This window comes from Propithecus coquereli, unplaced genomic scaffold (assembly GCF_000956105.1).
Source record: "Propithecus coquereli isolate 6110/MARCELLA unplaced genomic scaffold, Pcoq_1.0 Scaffold346, whole genome shotgun sequence".
Classification (NCBI taxonomy): Eukaryota; Metazoa; Chordata; class Mammalia; order Primates; family Indriidae; genus Propithecus; species Propithecus coquereli.
The window spans coordinates 456,258-475,960 of record NW_012149130.1 but is presented as its reverse complement, the minus strand read 5'-3'; the positions used below and the strand labels follow the sequence as shown (position 1 = coordinate 475,960).

The 19,703-nt window shown below is 60.4% G+C and overlaps 1 protein-coding gene and 1 pseudogene across 5 annotated transcripts in view; both read left to right on the top strand.

The window, feature by feature from the left end:
• Positions 1–16,793, top strand: part of TSPAN9 (tetraspanin 9) — a 192,510-nt gene extending 175,717 nt beyond the window's left edge. For all 4 annotated transcript variants that reach the window (XM_012651068.1, XM_012651067.1, XM_012651070.1 and 1 more), the window contains 6 exons: positions 12,123–12,314; positions 12,702–12,776; positions 14,063–14,164; positions 14,793–14,924; positions 15,258–15,341; positions 16,171–16,793. In XM_012651068.1, coding sequence (XP_012506522.1) covers positions 12,123–12,314; positions 12,702–12,776; positions 14,063–14,164; positions 14,793–14,924; positions 15,258–15,341; positions 16,171–16,242 — 657 coding nt within the window. In that variant the 3' untranslated portion in view covers positions 16,243–16,793. The remainder of the gene's footprint in view (positions 1–12,122; positions 12,315–12,701; positions 12,777–14,062; positions 14,165–14,792; positions 14,925–15,257; positions 15,342–16,170) is intronic.
• A 363-nt stretch (positions 16,794–17,156) lies between these two features.
• Positions 17,157–19,484, top strand: LOC105815784 (annotated as a pseudogene). Its single transcript, XR_001137763.1, has 2 exons — positions 17,157–17,476; positions 18,045–19,484. The product of XR_001137763.1 is annotated as an uncharacterized LOC105815784 (transcript).
• The last annotated feature ends 219 nt before the right edge of the window (positions 19,485–19,703 follow it).

Here is a 19,703-nt window from a genome sequence, read left to right as displayed (position 1 = left end):
TGGGCAGGGCTCGGGACGCCCTCTCGCAGCCGCCACCTGGCCTGTGGGCGGGGCCATAGCAGCCTGGGGACAGCAGCAGGCCCTCTCTGCCTGTCTTCTGCCACGGACTCCGGACTCACAGCTGCCCAGTCCCCGAAACCTGGGGAACGACGGCTGCAGGCCACAAATGCTGGTAATGGCTGCCATTTACAGCTGTGTGCAAGGCCACACTCGGAGGTTTATTTTCACGATCTCATTTAATCCCGACTACAACTCTGTGTGGTAGGCGTCATTAATCCCCACCCAAAAAACAAGCACTGGAGAAGAAGTCGTTTTCCAAGGTCCTGCCGCCTGGTAAATGAGGGAACTGGGAACTTGACCCCAGTCTGCCTGGTCTCATGGCGAGACCGGTCTGCAGCCGTTTCTGACCCGCACACTCCAACGCCGACCGATGCTCTTCTTCTAGCCTGGTCTTGGTGGTCCTGCTGGCGTGGGCGTTCCTGGGGGCAAGACGCTGTCCCACGATCTGTGTGCTGCAGAGGCCAGCACAGCGCGGGTCCTGGGGCGGACACCGGCGAGGCACCGGCAGGGGCTGACAAGCAGGTGACCAGGAGGCTTTCTCTGTCATTCCTCCCACAGCACGGGGAGGCTGTGAGTTGATTTTGTGCCTTCCTCTGAAAGTGTCTGTCCTTGCGGGTCAAGTAAGGGGACACATTCCTAATGTCCCTCTTTCCACATCAGTGAGTTACAGGCATCGTACAGAAAAGCACTGGGCTCCAGTGAGGTCCAACGTCCTCATCCGTAAAATGGGATAACGACTCAAATGGTTCTTACGACCACTTGCGGACACAGTGTATGGGACGTGCTCTCTGGAAAACAAACGGCACAGGGTCCACAAGCTCTGTTTTGTGGAGACACAGGAGCAGAAAGGTCCAGTGGACTCCACGGTATTTTGTTGCGTCTCGCTTCCTCTTGCAGAGTGGGACAGCCAGCAGTTTTCACAGCTTTGGTGGGATCAGTGGAGAGGTGGGCTACCTCGGCTGGGCCGCCCTGTGCCTCCCTGCCCCGCCAGGCCCCACAGCGTACTGTGGCCCCACTCTCGGGCCCGCCATTCCTTCCTCCCTCAACTCGGATGGGGCTGGAACGTTGTTGAAATCTTTAATAAGATGAAGTTTGGGTTTTTTTTTTTTAGGTCTGTAGGAGGCATGTACAGGTTACAGTCACAAGATTTGGAGTCACAGCAAATTGGATTAAAAACCTAGCTCTGCCAACGCCCTGTGTGAGGTTAGACAAGATACTCCACCTCTCTGATCCTGAGGTTTCCCATTTGTAAAGTGGGGAAAAGAATAGGAACTGCTCTGTGTGGTGGTTGCAGAGAGAGCTGGACACAGTTCCCGCCTGTAACGTGGGCTCAGTCACGCTGGCTTCGTCATTGGCGTGACTGTCTTTGCCACCCTTGCTGCGACCACAGTTACACTGGCTTTTTTTATCCTGTCCTGCTAGTCTGCAGATAGACTCCAGGGCACAGGGGCCGGCTTGTACACGCTAGGCGTAGCTGGCCGTCCTTTGTCAGGCAGGGCCGTGTCTAGGTGACAGCCTTTCTGGCGTATGCGAGAAAGAGCCAGACAGATGACCTAGGTCTGAGCAGGGAAACGTGGGGGGTAAGAACATGGTTTTTGGAGTCAGGTTTTGTGGATTCCTTCACTATTTAACCTCGCTATGCTTTTGTTTTCTCGTCTTCAAAATGGGGAGGACAAAAATAGCGCCCCCCATTGGCTGGGAGCACTAATGAGGCAGTGGAGACACAGCACTCAGGACGGTGCTGGCACGTGGGCAGCACTAGGAGTGTGACTGCCTTATTGCTCGTGGCAGCAGAGCACTGGGGAGAAGGACGGGGTCAGGCCGTGGCTGCGGGGAGCAGGCTTGGCTCCCTCATGGGGTGCCCCGTGACTTTGGACATGTTAGTCTGGGGCAACCGTGGACAGGCAGCATTCAGCAGAGTAACGGGAATTGCAGTGCACAAGTTGCAAAGCAGAGGGCAGGCCGCAGAAAGCAGAGGGCAGGCCGCGGTCTCCTGTTCTACCAGGTCGGCCCCAAGGCAGGCAGACCCTGGCACAGGGCAGGGAGGGATCTCAGGTTGTCACTTAAGTTGGTGCCGAGACCATCTCTGGCAGAGAGACCTGCACTTAACCGGCCTGTGTCCCCCATGAAGCATGTCAGAAATGCCAGCATCCTGGCGTGGGTGGTCGTGGCTCCTGGCTGGCAGTGTAAATAATCAGGCCGTGGGCGCAGGATCCCTAGAGAGAGGGCACAGCACGTATTGGCCACGTCAAAGGTTATAACAAAAGTGTGGGTGGCTGTCTTGGGGCCAGAGTTGGACCTGGTTGTCAGCCCCAGTGTTTCCCGATATCTGTACGTGTAATCATGGGCGTTAATTGCTGAACTCGAGCTGTAGAAGATTGCCTTCGTTATGCTACTAAAAGTCCCCGTTCTGTGCTGGGCAGAGTCCAGGCAGCCTGGACGGATGAAAGGAGCCCAGTAATGAAGTATTTTCACCGTGTGGCTTTCTTCACCTCTAGGGGGAGCTCTTTCCCCCAGACAGGGAAACAGCCCCTTCCCTTCCCCATTCTGAAGAGTGAGTTACAGTCTCCCAGATAATTCGAGCTCTTTGCCAGAAAGACGTAATGTGAGTTCAAGGTTTCCTTTTCCCGTTTCCCTGCGTTTCCAAGGAGTTTGAGTAGTAACAGGACACCTTGCACGGTATTTGTATTCTGAAGAGCACAGGGTGCTCGGCAGGCCTGGCCCTGTTCATCTCAGCGTTCCCAAGTGCTGGGGAGGTGCTTTTCTCCTCTCGTGGTCTGTTATCACGGAAGCATCTCAGAGAGGTTAAGTGGCTTTCCCGAGCTGCGCAGCACCTCGTGGCTCCCCTGGGCTTGAGGCCTGAGGTCTTGGCTGCCTGCGGCTCTGCCTTCTCAGGGAAGCCCAGGTGGCCGCCGGTTTCATGCGGTCCTTGAGGGCTGGTTTCTTAAGCCCAGCCCGCCTCCGGCGGCAGCCCCGCTCCTGCATTACCGTGTGCCTTGATGCGTCAGAAATGTCTTTCTCCCTGATGCACAAATAAAACAAATGAAGAGAGGAAATACTATGCTGGTGATTGGAAAATGCTCTCTCCAGACTCCTCTGAGTCCTTGCCGCCTTCCCTCCCCCTCTGCAGGGACCTTGGGCGCCGAGGCAGTGCCTCGTGCTGTGCTCCCAGGCTGTCTCCTGTGGCTCCTCCCTGGCCCCGGAGCTCGGGAAGCCATGGCCCGGTGGGGTGCAGGCGATGAGAGCTGCGGGTCTGTCCCCCATCCCTGCCTGGCACAGGGCGCCCTTCCTGCCCAGCATGCTGGCCAGGGCTGTCGCTGGGTGTGTGGCCTGAGCCTCCACGCTGCGTCTTGCCCAGTGCTGCCAAGTTCCAGAGTCAGGGGAAACGGCATGTCCGAAGTCATCATCCCCCCACTCCCCGCGGAGGGCAGTCCTCCCACCGGCTCAGAGGCGGAAACCTGCAGCAGAGGCTGGGACGGTGGGTTGTCAGCCTCCCTCCTGGGCAGCTCTTCCCCGTGCCTGCCCCGTCAGTGTTCAGCCCGTGTCCTCTGTGTGCTCCCGAATAGGGATGGGAAACAGCTGTGTCCTTTGCTTGCGGGATCCGTCCAGGGCCTGCCGCAGAGTCTCACAGTCGGGGGGCCACATCCTCCCGCGGCCAGCGGTGAGCAGGAGCTGGGCGGGCTGGCGGAGCTTGGGAGCACTGCATCACGAGGGGTGCCCTCTCCCCCACCCACCCTCACCCCTTCTGTGCACATGCCGTGAATCGTCTGTCTGGGACAGCCCCGGCCCCTGCCCAGGCCCGCAACGTGCTTGACTGGGAGGGAAGCGCGATTCTGACCTGCGTGCGCAGCCCGCCCGGGAAGGGCAGTGGCGGCCGTGGAGTCGGGGTTTACGGACTGGCGAGTGATTGCTCCCCTTTACCAGGCTGGCAGGGGCTCTGTATCTTCTGCTGCTCCTTGGCATCCTGGCCACACATTGCTTCGTGATCCTCGTGGGGGCTGTTCCTCAGGCTTTGCTCCTCCTGGCAGCCCTCACCCTACATCGGGCCCCCCGGGGTTCTGAACTTGCCTCTGCCTCCTTCCCTAGCTCCCCACGGAGGGAGCGGGCCTGTGTGTCAGTTCGAGCGGGTAGAAAGCTGTCGGCACCTGAGAAAGTGGACGTGGGGCCTGCTGTCGGCAGGGGGGTGCGGGAGGAGAGCTGCGTGGTTCTGCGAGCCTTTCTCCCAGGCACAGGAACGAGTTATAAAGGCGCCGCGTCAGGACAGGACGAGGTGGACGCCCCCGTCCCTCCCCATTTCTCGTCCTGGCCTCTTGCTCTCTAGGCATCAGCTGTCTTGGGGACTGGGCCGTCTCTCACCCCTGCCCTGGTCTTTGAAGCCCAGGGGCAGACTCAGATTCTCCCTGCCGCCACGGCGGTGCCACCGTGGAGTCCCACAGATGGCTTGGTTGGAGTGAGCCCCAAGGCAGGGCAGTGCCCCCATGCTGAGGCCAGGCCAGGCAGCCCAAATGGATGGATGGTGCTTCAGCAAAGCTAACCCCACGCCGCCCCCCCCCGGGACCAGAGAGCACCGGGACCTTTGTGCAGCCACTGGCGGCCAGGACTGCTGGTGACAGGGCATTTACCCCCGGCCAAGGCCCTTAACCCCCTGAGAGTGGCAAGGAGCTGTCCTCAGAGCCTCAGATGGGATCTCCTTCGTCAGGGACTTTCTCTCCCATGTACTTTTGGGGTTTCAGGTTGCAGGAGGTACAGTATTGTGAACAGCACTCACTCTCGATTGATGGGGGGTTTTGGTGAATTAGGGGAGGGGTTATAAAGAGCTTTATTAACTCCAGAGGCTTGTAGCTCCCAAAGGCAACATCCCTGAAGTTTGGCTGTGTGTAGATACTCTCTCTTAGAACCAACTTATACAGAGAATAACCCCATTCTGGAATAATCAAAATGTAACTGGGTTGTAGGTATGCAAATGCTTTATGTCATGTTTATTTGAAGGAAAATTAGGCTCCAAAATATGGGTATGATCTCCCTGACACCTATGCAAGCTGGTGACACTGGGGGCTGCAAAGTGAAGTTGTGAAGACATTAGAGGTTTTGAGAGAAAGTGTGGGGTCAAAAAAAGAATGACCAAGGAGTCACGCCATTTGGCTTTGAATTACGCACAAGCTCAGTGTGAGACGAAACTGTGCTGTGGTTCGGTACAGTGATGGGGGCTTAGGCTGGATTACTAAGAGTACAGAGCTCGGAGTGTGGGAGGGGAGACTGGTCCTACCACAGCTGGAGTTGGACTTTCAGTCTGAGACATAGATGAGCCGGGGAGGTGACTCAGAGGTGAAAGATGAAAAAGCCCTTTAATAGGCCAGGAGAAGACTTGGGAAAGGATGTTGTTAGATACACACCTGACAACGTTCGGAGGCCTGTCTTGCTTGTTCTTGGCAGGCTTCTTGGGCAAACTGGGACTGCTGCATGTTAGCCACAGGGAAGTGGACTCTGGAGTTAAAAAGAAATAATTCTTAACTAGTTAGAGTCTTGCAGAAAGGGGAGTGGAGTATGTTATGGGATGGCGAACACAAAGTGCCTGGATAACCCTGTGTGGCTGCCTCTCCCGCTGTGGTCCCACCGAGCTGTGGTCCTCCTACTTGCTGGGTGACTGTGGCAAGATGTCTCTGTGGCTTTGCCCCTTCATTTCCCTCCACGCAGAGTTGGAAGTGTTGTTCGGCTCTCCCTTCCTCCCCGGCCCCGCCTGTCTCTCCCTTTATGGCTGTGAGAATGAATGAGCTGCAGGGTCCCCTTGGAGGCAAGGGGAGTCTGAAATACAAAGCAGCGGCCGCACTCCTGACACTGATGTATTGTCTCTGCTCCCCGTGATGAAGTTCTTGGCAGGTTGGCTTCTCCGAGGGCTGGGCAGGTTCATTATCAGCCAGCATGTCCGGCTGTGAAATTAAAGCCGTTTTGGTTTTCTTTTTTATTTTCCACATCAACTAATTTATTAAATGCCATTAGATGTTGGGCCTGGCCTTGGCTCGTAAAAAGCACAGAGGAGTGCTGAGACCTGGCGTTTGGAGATCTCCTGCAAGCAGAGGGAGGGGGTGAGGGTGGCAGGGGCCAGGGGTTGGGGTGGGGGCCACCAGTGACATCCGACCCCAGGAGCCGGGGTGTCTTGGCTCTGCAAAGGCACATGGCGCAGTGGGGATTAGAATAGCCAGGGGCATGATGGGCTCTGACGGGGGCTGGGAGGGTGGAGCGGGGACTTACCGCGGGTGATGAGGAGCTCAGGGTGGCTGAGGTGGGGGCAACTTGGGGACACTGGGGGTTCCAGGAGTGGGGAAGATGGGGTTCACAGGGCCTTCTTCTTCAGGTGGGCTTGCTTGTCTACATCTGGTCCTGTTCCTGGCCTGTGGCTTGCTCGGGTCTCCCCCATCCCCATCATTCATTCATTCCTCGAGCAAATATTAATCTGTTGTAGTATTCCAGGCATACTCTGGGCCCCACGCTAGAAGAAGAATGGATAGGATATGAACCTGGGTCTGGAAGTGCTTGTGTCTTAGTGAGGGTGGGCAGCAAGCCTGCGCAGAAGCCTGGGAGGGTTCCTAGGCCCAGGGAGGGGCCATCCTCATGCCAGTGGGAGACAGTCGGCAGCTGTGAGGGGGTGTGGACGCCGGCTGTGCCTGGCTCTGAGCAGCATGCAAGCGGGGCGTAGAAGCGCGACAGGGAGGGTGGTTTGAAGGGGAAACTGTGGGCCCAACCCCAGAGAGATGGGATGCCTGCATGAAACACGCATAAGGACGCATGGCAGAAAGGTATATTAAAACTACACGTTAGTGCGTTTCAAACTAAAGACGAGGACAAGGGCCATGGGGCTGTTAGGCTCATCACAAGACCCAAAAAATGAAGTGGGTCTGGGGTGCAGGCTCACAGTAGGGCCAGGGCCCGCCTGGGTCTCAGGCCATCTGCCGCGCACGTGCAGGTGGCCCGTGGTGACGGGGAAGGCCCAGCAATGGCCTGTTGGCTTGAGGGCCCCTCTCTGTGCTGAGGGGCTGCACCTTGTCCCTTCGCCCTGTGGGAGGAGGGCCCAAAGGCATTGCCCAGGGGGAGCCACTGTTCTAGTCTCTGGGGATTTAACCATGAACACAGCGGGCCCAAATCCTGGCCCTCATAGAGGCCATGGGCAAATGCAAGGATGGGAGTTCATCTTCGCAAACTTGGATGTGGATTTATTCAGAGCCTGAGATTGAAGCTATTGGGGGAGCAGGCAGGGGGCAGAGGAGGCTGGGTACTCGGGACGGTCCCTAGGTCTGCCCTGCTCGGAGAAGGGCACCGATCAGGCTCGGGCCGCACCAGGGGTGGCTGGTGACCTCGGCGGGCTGCTGCTAACGTTGGCTGGGTCCTGATCCCCTGAGTCACCCTGCCTCGCCCCAGATTCTCTGCCTTATAGCTCGGTCATCTCAGCTGAGACAACTCTCTGGTTTTGGAAGGGAATTTTCCTGAATGCCACCGGCTAAGCTCTCTGGCTCTGAGCTTTGGCTGTGCCACAACCGTCCTTGCCTCCTTCCTGGGCTGGGCATCCTCCCGGTGGGGCGGCTGCCCTGCCCTACTTCTCCCTGCTCTGGCCCCAGCGGTCAGCTTCCTGTCTTCTTGCCCCTGCCTGTGTGGGACTCTGCGGCAAACCTGTTTCTGCGGTCAGCCCTCCCTGCTGCCCACTGCCACCTCCTAGACCTCAGCCTCGCAGCTGCCCTGGCCCGGCCCTCCCCAGCTGCCCAGTTGGAGTCTCCCCAGCACTTTCTTCCTCTTGGGCTATGTCATCCCTTTCAGAGCCAGCACCGTCCTGGCTGCCCCTGCCCCACCGCTGGAGGGAACACGCCAGGTTCTTTCTCCGGTGGCTGTGCTCTCACGGAGTGGCAGCCCAAGGGTGGGCGCCGGGCATGGGGATGGGGCTGGGGGTTGGGTTTTTCAACCTCTGTTGACATCTGGGGTCAGATAGCTCTTTGTTGTGGGGCTTCCCCGTGCGCTGTAGGGTTTTCAGCCGCATCCCGGGCCTCTACCCACCACACGCCAGTAGCACACCCGCCTCAGTTGTGACAACCAAAAATGCCTCCGGACACGTCAGATGTCCTGTGGGGAGGGAAATCGCTCCTGCTCGAGAACTGCTGGGCTGGGGGATGGGAGCGACATGTCTCAGGGGTGGCTAAGACCACATTGGAGGGACCTGAGAAATGACCTAGTCCAAATCCCACATTTTAAAGGGAATTTGGCCTTGGAGAACCAAAGACTGTTAGTCACACAGGGGAGCAGCATGATGAGAGAGGTGTTCTAGAAAAAGGATTCAGGCCGCTCCATCCAGGCTACACTGCAAAGCAGAGGCCAGAAGCAGGGAGGGCAGTGGGCCGTGACCCAGGGGTGAGGCCAGGGCCAGGGCGGCTTGTCTTGCCGCCTGTCCTGCCAGTGGGCTGAAGGTGCCGTGTGCACTCCCAGGTCTCCCGGGGAGAGGCGGTAGAGACGGGGTCTGCACCAAAAGCCGTAAACCAGGCTCTTGCCCCAGCCTGGCAGTGTGACTGGGGACCTCCATCTGCCCCTTAGGGTCCTTACCTATAAAATTAAGGACAGATTTCCCTGTTGCCTTCTTGCCTAGAGGCTTTGCTAGTGCCGGATCTGGAGATGGGAGCGGGGTGCGTCCCGGCAGGAGGCCCCTGAGGATAGGGAGCGTGGTAGGGGGGTGTGCGCCGTGGCAGGGGGGTGCACGCAGCGCTGCGTCGTGCTGCATGGGCCTCTCTGCTGCAGGACTCGCGCACGGCAGCCCAGAGTTGTGTGACTGCTGCCTTGAGCCGGTGGGGAGGCCGGAAGGGGAATGAGGACTTTGAGAGGGAGGCTCGAGGGAGGGAGGTACAGGCTGCTGAAGGGGACGCCTCACCTGTCGGCAGCAGGTCTTACTGGGCTCAGCCTGGGGCCTGGGAGGACCGCAGATGGGAAGTGAGAAGGGAGGCGGATTTGGGACCGGGCGCCAGCTGTGTTCTCCGAGTGTTGGAAGGAGGCTTCTTGGGGGAACTTGCAGACCAGATCAAAGAGTGTGGAATATGAAGTGAGAGAACCATCCGGAATAGAAATGACCAGCTCCCGGGAGTCTCTGACCTGTTGAGGTTTCCCCAGACAGGCCCCTGGCAGGGTGGCAGTCCCCGCGTCAGAGTGGAGAGGGAGGGACCCCGCCAGCCGCTGCCCATGAGAAATGGCTTCTGGAGAAAGCTGGAGTCCCAGGACTCGCCCAGGCCCAGGAAGGTCTAGCCCTGGGTTCAGGGGGCCCTGCACGTCTCCAGCTGCGGGGGGCGGGGGCGGCCTCGGGTCCCAACAGGTGCCTGTAGCGAGGACAAGCAACGGCGGGGTTTCCGCTTACTCATTTCGGGGTCTGGCTTTTAGAGCCATAAATCTTCACACAAAGATCACGAATTTTCTATGGTATGATTAATGAAAGAGAAATTGAGACGGCAGCATAGACACTGACCAGACTGAGCAAAGTCGGAGTGACGGGTTGGAGAGTTGCAGCGTCACTGCGAACCCGGAGCTTCTGAGGTGGCCGGGGGCGCCACCTAGCGGCCACGGGCGGTGCCGGGCCCCATTCCCCACCACAGGGCGCTGTGTGCTACAGTTGGGGTGCTGAGGGTCTGAGTGTGCCCCTGCCTTGGGAGCCCTGGCCTTGTTCCACCTGGGGCTGCTGCAGGGTGAGGGAGCCGCAGGACCCCTCTCCACAGTGTGGGGGACCCAGGCAGCCGCTCGACTTACCTAACTCTGATCCCCCTACAGCTCCTCGAACCATCTCTAGTTTGGTAATACGTGGAAACATCCGCCTTTTTTCCCTGCGCAGTCTGGGCCACCTTTCTGTTTCCCAGTTGATGAAAATCCCACTCATTTTTCAAAGCCCAGCGAGGCCTGTCAGTATTGCCTTCAAAATCCATGTCAAATCGGACCACTTCTCACTGCGCCTCCATAACCACCTGGGATAAGCCGCCACCTCTCGCCTAATCACAGTGGCCCCTGGTTGCTCTCCTGGCCACCCCCCCACCCCCACAGTGTCTTCTCTGAGCAGCAGCAAATCAGACCCTGTCGTTCTCCTCGGGGCTTCCGTCACACCCAGGATGCTGCATAAGCTCTTTACCTGCGGGGTCCCAGGTGACCTGCCCCGGCCGCCCCACCTACTTAGTGTCTTGCTTCTTGTCACCTCCTGCGCTCGGTAGCAGCCACTGGGCCAGCCTGTGCTTCCTTGGCTGGCCAGGCTGTTCCTTCTCTCCAGAACATTCTTCCCCCAGGTATTACATGGCTCTCTCATTTGTGTCCCTGCTCAAGCGCCGCCTTTGCTGAGAGGCTTTCCGTGTGCACCCTCTCTCAGTTACTCTCTGACTTTCTACACACCCTCGTTTTTCTTTGTGGCACGAATCAGCACTTGAAATCCCGCCACGCTTGCCTGAGTGAGGGCCACGTCCCTGCAAGCATCCGCTCTTCACGAAGGCAGGGGCTTTGCTGTCTCCGGCTCTCGGAGCAGGGCCTGCACGGGATGCGTGGCAGCTCACTTCGGGTTTGTGGACTGAATGAGCGAAGGAAATGCCCTCCCCCAGGGGACGCCTCTGTCCCTTCCCCTCACCGTCCAGAGCACATGCCGTACCCGTCTCTGCCTGACTGCGGCTGCCTCGTCTGAGCCCCGTGTGTCCGTGTTTCCTCCCTGGAACCGGAGCAGCGTGGGGGCAGGGCCCGCTCGGCCACGGAGTCGCAGCTGCCAGCACATTCCCCGCACGCAGCGACTGCTAGGAAATGCCTTTTCAGAGAGCAGCGCCTGGTACTGGCCACCCACTTCCCACACTTCATTTCACCTAAATCCTCACAGCAACCCGGGAGGAAGGTGACGATGGTCTCATCTGCGCGAGAGGAGTTCACAAGGCCACACGGCCCGACAAGCTGGGGCTGAGCATCCAGCCCGTGCCTGTGGCTCCCAGGCCCTTACCCCCTCACCTCTGCTGCCTGGAACGCTGCGTCCGCCACCTGTGTGTTAGGGACTGCCTCTTCCAACGGGCTTCTCTGACCGAGACGGCGATTGCCTCCTCTGAATGCCTGTCGCATTTATCTGGCACCGGTGTATGCTTCCTGGGGTGGTAGATGCTACATTTTTATTGCTCCCATCCAGCCAGAACAGGGGCCCCAAAAGGCAGGTCTCCACAGGGGTTGCAGGTGTTCTGGTGCAGCACGCCGCATGCTGTCGGTGCTCAGTGATACCGGCTGGCCGGCGGATTGGCTCCTCAGACTCCGCACACCTCCCCCAGCTGGCGGAGGGCGCCGGGGAGGGGCGGCGATACCGAGCATAGAATGAGGCAGACGCGGACACTTGCAGCTGATGCAACAGAAGCTTCCCCAGGTGACGCTGGTGGTGCCGGCAGCCCCAGGGGTGCCGTGGAGCAGTCGGTTCTCGGCTTTTGGGCTGATCGTGCCGGCAGCTGGCTCGGTGGGGTGGATGCCGCAGACTCGCATCCTGTCCTCAGCCAGCCCGACCGCTGCTTTTCTTTCTCTACCTGCCGGAAATTTGTTCTTTAGGCTCCTGAGAACAGTGGGCAAATGGCCCTTCTGGTCAGGGCAACAGGACACGGTCACTGGACGTTCTGCCTCCAAGAAACTAGACCCTGAGGTTCTCGTCCCACCCCAGCAACAAGTCCACACTCGCTTTCCCCGGCCACGGCACCCCCGCCCCGGCCTCCTTCCTCAACCGCCAGGGCCTCGCCGCTGTCGGGTGGAGTGACCCCAACCACTCCAGTACTGTCAGTATTTGCTACGTGCTTTGGCCTCTGTCTCATTATATTTGATCCTCAGAGTGATCCTCTGAGTGAGGTCCCTGAGCTGGTGCAACCCCATTTGCCAGATGGGGAGACTGAGGCACAGGGCGGCTAGGGGATCTGTCTGGGTCACGTAGCTGACACACCCTGGGTCTGTGACCAGGCCTGACCGGTAGCCTGGTCCTCACCGTTTTGTGTCCTGGAGTTGGGAGTCGAGACGAATGCAGGAGCGAGACCGTCTAACGGGCTTTCCTTCCTCTCCAGCTCTGCGGCTGTGGGCTGCTTGGCGTGGGCATCTGGCTCTCCGTGTCCCAAGGCAACTTTGCCACCTTCTCCCCCAGCTTCCCCTCGCTGTCCGCGGCCAACCTCATCATCGCCATCGGCACCATCGTCATGGTGACGGGCTTCCTCGGCTGCCTGGGGGCCATCAAGGAAAACAAGTGCCTCCTCCTCAGTGTGAGTTGGACCCCCAATCCCTCACCCTCTGAACTCCGGATCTCCCCGCACTTGCGCCACTGAGACAGGCAAGGCCCGGACTGTCAGCCAACCAGGTGCCCAGTGGAGCCCAGGGAAATTGCTTCTAGAACGTTCTGTACCTGACCACACCCCTCTTCTCAGGATTGCTTACCCTGGCCCCTCGTTGTCTCCCCGCCCCTTGGTTAGTCGTGTGCCTTATCCTCAGCCCGAGCTGTCTGGGTTTCCTCAGGAGGAGGTGGCCCCCGAGACCTGGGGAGCCCTGCTCAGGGGCCAGCTGTCCCTGCTTCCCCGCCACCCTTCCCGTGTGCACCCTGTCCCCCCACCATCACCCTGCCACGTATCCACGCCTGGACCCTTCCTTTCCAGTTCTTCATCGTCCTGTTGATCATCCTCCTAGCAGAGCTGATCTTGCTCATCCTCTTCTTTGTCTACATGGACAAGGTGAGCCTGCGGACCTCGCTGCCCTGGGGGCGGGCCGGGTGGGCAGAGGGAAGTGCCCGCAGGTAGTATTAGCACCTGCCAGGGAAGAGGATGGAGCCAGGAGTTAGGAAGGCCCCAGAGGGAGAACTTGGAACTTGCTGGGAGCAACACGGGGCAGACAAGTTTGGGGGGACGAGGGGCTCATTGCTCTGTGCAGTCTTAGGAGGTGGGGTCCTGTAAGTCACCAGGGATGGCCAGAGGTGGCCTGTGGCTTCAGTGAGCTCCCACCCCTGGGTGTGTTCAAGCCATGTGGAGGAGGGTTCAGACCTCCGCAGGCAGCTGGGCTGAGTGATTCGAGAGCCACCGTTGGAGTTGAGGAGGGGCTTCCCAGCCCCGCGGGGGGAGCAGCACGACAGCGCAGGCAGCCACGCTTGCTCTCCTGGAGCCCTGCTGTGGGCCCGGGCAGCCCCCAGGCTCAGGCTACACCTCAGGCCCAGGAGGATGGCAGGGTGACCCCTATGACCTCACCAGGCGGGACAGTTCGCAGCCAGACTGGGGGGCCTTTCTGTCGGCGCTGCAGAGGGTGGCCGGCCACGCTCAGTCCCTCAGGTGCCGTCAGCGCAGGCCTTGTCAGCGTCCGTCCTGGCTTCTGGCGTGGTCGCCCAGGCCACACTGAAGTTAGAGGCACTGTTAGGAGTAGAAACAGTAGCTCTTTAGTTTGGTGAAAGAGAAGAAACAACAGCATGGAGACGGCTCTTTACTGGCCCTGTTCTTGGCTCTTTGTAAGAATTGTTCCCTTAATTGGCACCACGGCCCCGAGGTGGCTGCTGTGATTTCAGCGTCACAGGTGAAGCGCAGGTGGGAGGGGTTAAGGCGCCTGCTCACGAGGGGTGGACCTAAGGTCGAAATGACCTGTCTGTCCCCTCTCGTTCCCAGGGTGTCTGGAGAGGGGCAGTCTGTGGGGAGGACGTCGTGTGTGTCCTGGGGGGCAAAGTGACCGGTGGGTGTGGCTGGCGCTGGGACGGGGGTCGGAGCTGTGCTGCCTCTGCTGTTGCTCTCGGCGGCGCGCCCGCCCTAGGAGTTCAGCTCTTCTGGGAAGCGGTGGTGGCATTGGGGCCTCTTGAAGGGTGAAGCTGGGAGTGTGAGCTTGTCCCCGCCCCACTCCTGCTGGGCTGCAGAGCCCCAGACCAGCTGCCTCCCCTGCCTTTTCCCTCTGTGTCACCAGGAGGCCCAGGTGGCCTGGGTGGGCTGGGGAGGGGGTTTGCATCCTGGTCCCAACGAACCTGTCGTGTCCCTGGACCTGGCAGGTGAACGAGAACGCCAAGAAGGACCTGACAGAAGGCCTGCGGCTGTACAACACCGAGAACAACGTGGGGCTCAAGAACGCCTGGAACATCATCCAGGCCGAGGTCAGGGTCCGTCGGGTGCTCTGGGCGAGGCTGGGCGGGAGGAGGGGCGGCAGGGCCTGAGTGGGGCACTGTGGATCCTAACGAGGAATAGGGTGGGGGTGGACTGCTGGGTCAGACACAGAAACAGTCGGATAAAGCCGGAGAGGGACGAGGACACAGGAGTGGGCAGGCCTGGGGGAGCTGTGGTGAGTGGCTCAGCTGTGGGACGAGTGACAGGATTTAGTTTAGATCAGCCTCCCTGACTGTGCTTGGCTCAGGCGAGGAGTCTCTCATTCTAGGAGGAAATCAAGTCCCTGCGCCCACATGCCCCAATCTAAGCCCTGCGGAGGGCTCGGCAGGTGGCCAGCCGGCAGCCAGCTTGGGGTGGTCCACAGAGAAAAGGGGGAGGTGCTGGAGAAGAGGACAGGTGCGTGGAGGGCTGAGCTCCTGCCGGGGGTCCAGGCTGCATCAGCCCCTCTGCTCTGGTCTCTAGGGAGGGGCAGTCACTCATGTCCCCCCTAGGGCCTGGCTAAGGGACAAGCAAAGGCACCTGGTTTCCTCCCTGAACTCCAGGGTGGTGGCTTTTGTGGGGCAGGGGGAGGATGGACGGGCTTGCTGGGTCTGACTACCCTCTCCGCCCTGCGGGCAGATGCGCTGCTGTGGCGTTACCGACTACACGGACTGGTACCCGGTGCTGGGGGAGAACACGGTTCCCGACCGCTGCTGCATGGAGAACTCCCAGGGCTGTGGGCGTAACGCCACCACCCCCTTGTGGAGGACGGTGAGGCGGGAGCTGCTTCCTGGGTCTGCTTGTGTGGGGGTGGCCTAGCCAGAGACCTGCGGGAGCGTGGGCGGGAACTGGCCTGATGGGGCATGGGGGTGCGCAGGACTGAAGCCCAGAGGAGGTGGGAAGTGGGGCTGGACCCACTGTTGGGAGAGTCGGAGGGTGCGGGCTTGAGCGGGGCTGTGCAGGCTTTGCAGCGGCACCCGTGGGGGCAGGGCCTGCTTGGGGGGAGGGGCCAGGGCTGCGGTCAGGGGGTCAGGAGGTAAGAGCAAGGAAGGGGTGGGAGGGGCGGGCTGGGCTGGACCCTGACCTGAGGGCCTCGCTCCCCAGGGCTGCTACGAGAAGGTGAAGACGTGGTTCGAGGACAACAAGCACGTACTGGGCACGGTGGGGATGTGCGTCCTTGTCATGCAGGTAGGGGGCGTCCCGAGCCCGGGGCGGGAAAGGAAGCAGGGGACACGCATAGCTGGTTGGGACGTGCGGGGCGGGTGCGACCTGTGTAAGCGCTTTCAGGCTGAGCCCCAGCCTGCCGTCCTCATGCAGAGCGCGGGCACGAGAGCGAGATTCCACCCGGTGCCGACGGTGTGGCCGGGGGCACCTGCCATGGGCTCCCCCAGTTACGCCCTAGCCTTGGGCTGGGAGGGCCATGGAAGGCACACATAGTGTTCCCGTCACCGTCTCTGTGGTTCGTGCACGTGGCACGCCATCTGTAGTGGCTGTGAGGCCACGGCTGGCTTCCTTCTGCCTCCTGCCCTTCCCTGGTCCCCACCCCTTTCGGGATTCAGGAGTGGAGGGGCACAGACAAGTGCTAACTTCGTCCTAAGCACAGCCTCATCGGTGGCCCAAGATGGCACTTCACGTGTTCCAGAACCGACCGGAGCAGCTGGGCATGCGTCTTTAGGGGTCTCTACCACCGTCCTCTCCCCACCTCGGCTCCCGTTGGCTCTCACTTTGGGCATTCGGTGCCCACGGCAGCCCTTGAAGCGGGTGCTAGTGCACCTGGGGGCAGATGGCTTCTGCACAGACAGCCCAGGGGCCCAGCCGGAGTTCACCTGTGCACCGCCCGAGCGGGGTCGCCAGGGTGACCTCTGTTCACCGCTGTCTTCGTGCCTTTTCCCAGCACACCAGTGGTTACATCCGCCTGCTGGAGGCGCCCTGTGACATCCCGGGACTTGCAGGGCCGAGGTCAGACCCAGGTTGCTGGAGCTTCCGTCCAAGGCCCTCCCCCCGCCATGTCTTTCAGATCCTGGGCATGGCGTTCTCCATGACCCTCTTCCAGCACATCCACCGGACGGGGAAAAAGTACGACGCGTGAGCGCGCCGACCGGAGGGCCCTGTCCCACCCGGACGCTCCGTGGAAGGAAGAGGATTTGAGCTTCCTGTCACCTGCACTCTGCAGACTGTGCCCCTGCACCCACCCACCCGGCCGGCCCTTCCCCACCAGCGGCCTCAGCCTCAGACTCTGGGTGGGTGGAGGGCCAGGGAGGCGGCGCCCTCGGAGACCTGGGCCAGGGCGCCGCGTTCCTGCACCTGCACCTGTGCATTTGCCAAAGACGACGGGGTGGGCTGGGGACGCGCTCGGGAGGAGCCCCCAGCACTGACGGGTTTCTGCCCCCGCCCTTCCTCACACTGACGTTTGTCCCTGCGTGGGGTGGGGCCCGGTGGAGAGACCGCCCCGGTGGGGGCCGCTGCCGTCCACGGCCACCGTGGGAGAGTTGGCGGGGCGGGGTCTGACCGCCTTCAAGCGGGGCCCCTGGAGCATCGCGCCAGGCTTTTTATACCTTACAGTGTAGCTTTTTTATTTTATTTTACTCTGACTTTGATTATTCAGGAATATTATCTCAGATAAGTTTAGGGTTAGCTTTCTGATTTATAACTTTTTACTGTGTTGATTTCTTTAATGGTTTGCTTTTTTCCCCGAGGGTGGGGGACGGGTGGGAAGAGAGGACAGCTGTGTGTGACACTGGGAGGCTCTCACCCAGACGCACTGAGGGGGAGGGAGCCGGGGTGGACAGGAGCCCTGAAGAGGCAAGATGAGCACAGCCGCGTGGAGAGCGGCCTGCACGGCGCTGGTGTGCAGGGGTGTCCTCCGGGGCTGGCGAAGCACCTTGCCAGGAACGCGGCCAGAGCTGGCAGGGTCCTTATGCCTTTTGCTGCCGGGCAGTTGCTGGTGTTCTTCCTCCTTCCTTCCTCCTGCCCTCTGCTGTGTGGCAGGCTGCCCTCCACCCCATGCGGGCGTTCCTGCAACAGGCTCTGCACACCCAGTTACTCTCCAGACATTCCTGCTCCACACTCTCAGACAAATACCTCTCTAGTTCGGATGCTGCTCACTTCTCCCTCGCTTCTGGAAGGGGACGCAGGCCTGGTGTTTCGCTGCCCAGGCAGCAGCAGAGGACCCGCGGCCATCGGCACGGGGAGGTGGAACTGGCGCCCACCGTCTCCCCGCCGCTCACTCGGCCGCTGGCCGCCCTGCTGGGAGTGGGGGATGGTGTCCATCTAGGTCCCAGGACCCTCCTCTCCTTCCCTGGGTTCACTGACGTCAGCAGCGGGTGGGTGGCCATCACATCCTGCACGATCCCAGAGAACTACAGAGAACCCAAGAGAGGGCAAGCTGGCTGTTGTCACGTCACGGCGGTCCAGGAGGAAGTCAGGGTGTGTGCAGACTGGGCGTGTGGGATGAGCAGCAGGACACCCCCGCCCAGCGACGCTGCCCAGCTTAAGGTTGTGCAGTTAGGAAGCGTCCAGACTGTGGGACTGAGCGTGCCCAAGGTCCCCGCTCGCTAGCAGGGCCCAGCGCCCTCTGCTGGAGGGGGCCTCGTGTGGCAGCTGCCTTTCTCCCTGCACCTTTCGGCTTCCCACTGGGCCCAGGTCTCGCTCCAACCTCACCTGCCTGTCCCAAGAGCTGAGGCACAGCCACCCAGCCAGCCAGTGACTCCTCCATCCACCTTAAGTAACATACAGATCGGGACCAGGAGGATAGGACTTGGGTGTGTTCGGGGTTCGTGTTTTGGGGGTGGCGGTGGAGAGCAGGGTAGGCCGAGAGAAGACTGCGTCCCCAGGACAGGAGTAGGGGTGCTGATGGAAGCCTGGGGCAGGTCCTGGGTGGACACGGGGTAGATGCTCATTTGGATGAAACTGCCCTTCCCTCCTGCTCTGGCCCATCTTCCTGTTAAGGAGCTTCAGCTGCCTCCCTGGGAACCCCAAAATGCAGATTCCGGGGCAAACAGGCCACTGCAGAGAGACGCTCAGCAAACGAGTGTTTGAGTCGCACAGTGGGTCCTGATGCATAATGCGTTTTGCCGTGGGTGGGCTGGGTGGGTTTGTGTATGCCTATCAATGCAATTTTTAATTTTTGTTACTGTCAACAGCAAAAGCCTAGTGCATTTGGAGGTGGGTGGCCTCCCTGGCAATCTTGTTTCTGGAGTGCTTTGGGGTGTCCTCTGGCTCCAGAGCCTTTGCCACAGTTCCCCGCCTGCCCCAGCCCCCGCCTCACCCGTCTGTTTGCAGAGCCTTGCCCACAGCTCCCAGAACTGCCTTCTCACCTCGCCCTGTGCTTGGCTGTTGGTCATTTGGCCAAGTCTGTGGTGGGCGGAAGTCCCCGTGCACAGGGTGGGTGTTCTTCCAAGCCCCTGGCCCATCCTGCCGACGGGTCCCCAGCTACGCAGAGGGCCATACCCGGTGACACCAGTGAAGGTGGCTCAGCATCTTCCCGGCTTCTCCTGACCGTGATCTCAGTGGAACAGAATTCCACTGGGGGAACCTCCTCCCTCATGGCTTCCCTTGCCAAAGCCGGGGTGTGTTCGATCAGGTCTGACGCAGGCGGTTTGGAGACTTTCACGGAAATTCCCTGAGGGTTTGCAGACGACTTCAGGGGAACGTGAGATACAGACTCAGCCTTTCTCTGGGGCCATCCCCAGCAGCAGGGGTGAGCAGGCAGGAGCTGAGAGCTGCCCTCAGGAGGCCGGCAGCAGGTGTCAGGATGCAAGTCTCCCCCTGCTCCCCATGCACTTGAGCTGGGGCCCTCCCCCCTGCCTGCACCCTGGGCTCCTGCAGGGGCTGCCGACCCCACCCCGACACTCTCGTGGATGTTCTGGTTTGACTTGGAACTAGGTGCCATCCCTCCAGGCTGGCGTGGAAGTCCAGGTGGGTGGCCATCCAGGTGGGTGGAAGTGACAGTCCCCTCCTCTCTAGCCCCCTGCCCACCCGCAGGTGGAGGTGCTAACTAGCAGGGACAAGGCACAGGACGGGAGCTGGGTGCCAGGTGCTTGGGGTCCATTCTTGTCCCTCAGCTCCTCAGAGTCCGGCCGGCCCCTGTGTGTCCCCGTCCCACCCCCCGTCCCCACCACAGTGAGGCAGCAGTCCAGGGTGGGTCCCGGCCTCCCTGCCCGCCTGCCCCGGGCAGCACGGGAGAGCAGGGAGCACATGCTTGTTGGTTTCAGACGCACTTTTCTGCTTGCGATGCCGTATCTGTGCGTTTTCTTCATCCTGGTCCTGGCTTTATGGAACACCATGTTTTTAGCATGTTTTTAAATAAAAACTGAGATCATGTCAAAAGCACAAGCAGGCTGTCTGGTGTGTTTCGTTCGCTCAGCCACGACTATGACTTATTTCATGTAGCAGTTGGTGAGAGGGACATGGGGGGTCGGACACCGGTCCTACCTTTTGTCCAGGACACACCCCGACAGCCGGGGCTTCGTCTCCCTTCTAGGGCCCAGGTTCCAGGTCTGCTGGGGCTGGGAGAGTCCCAGTCCTCTCTGTGGCAGCCCGGTGACTTGC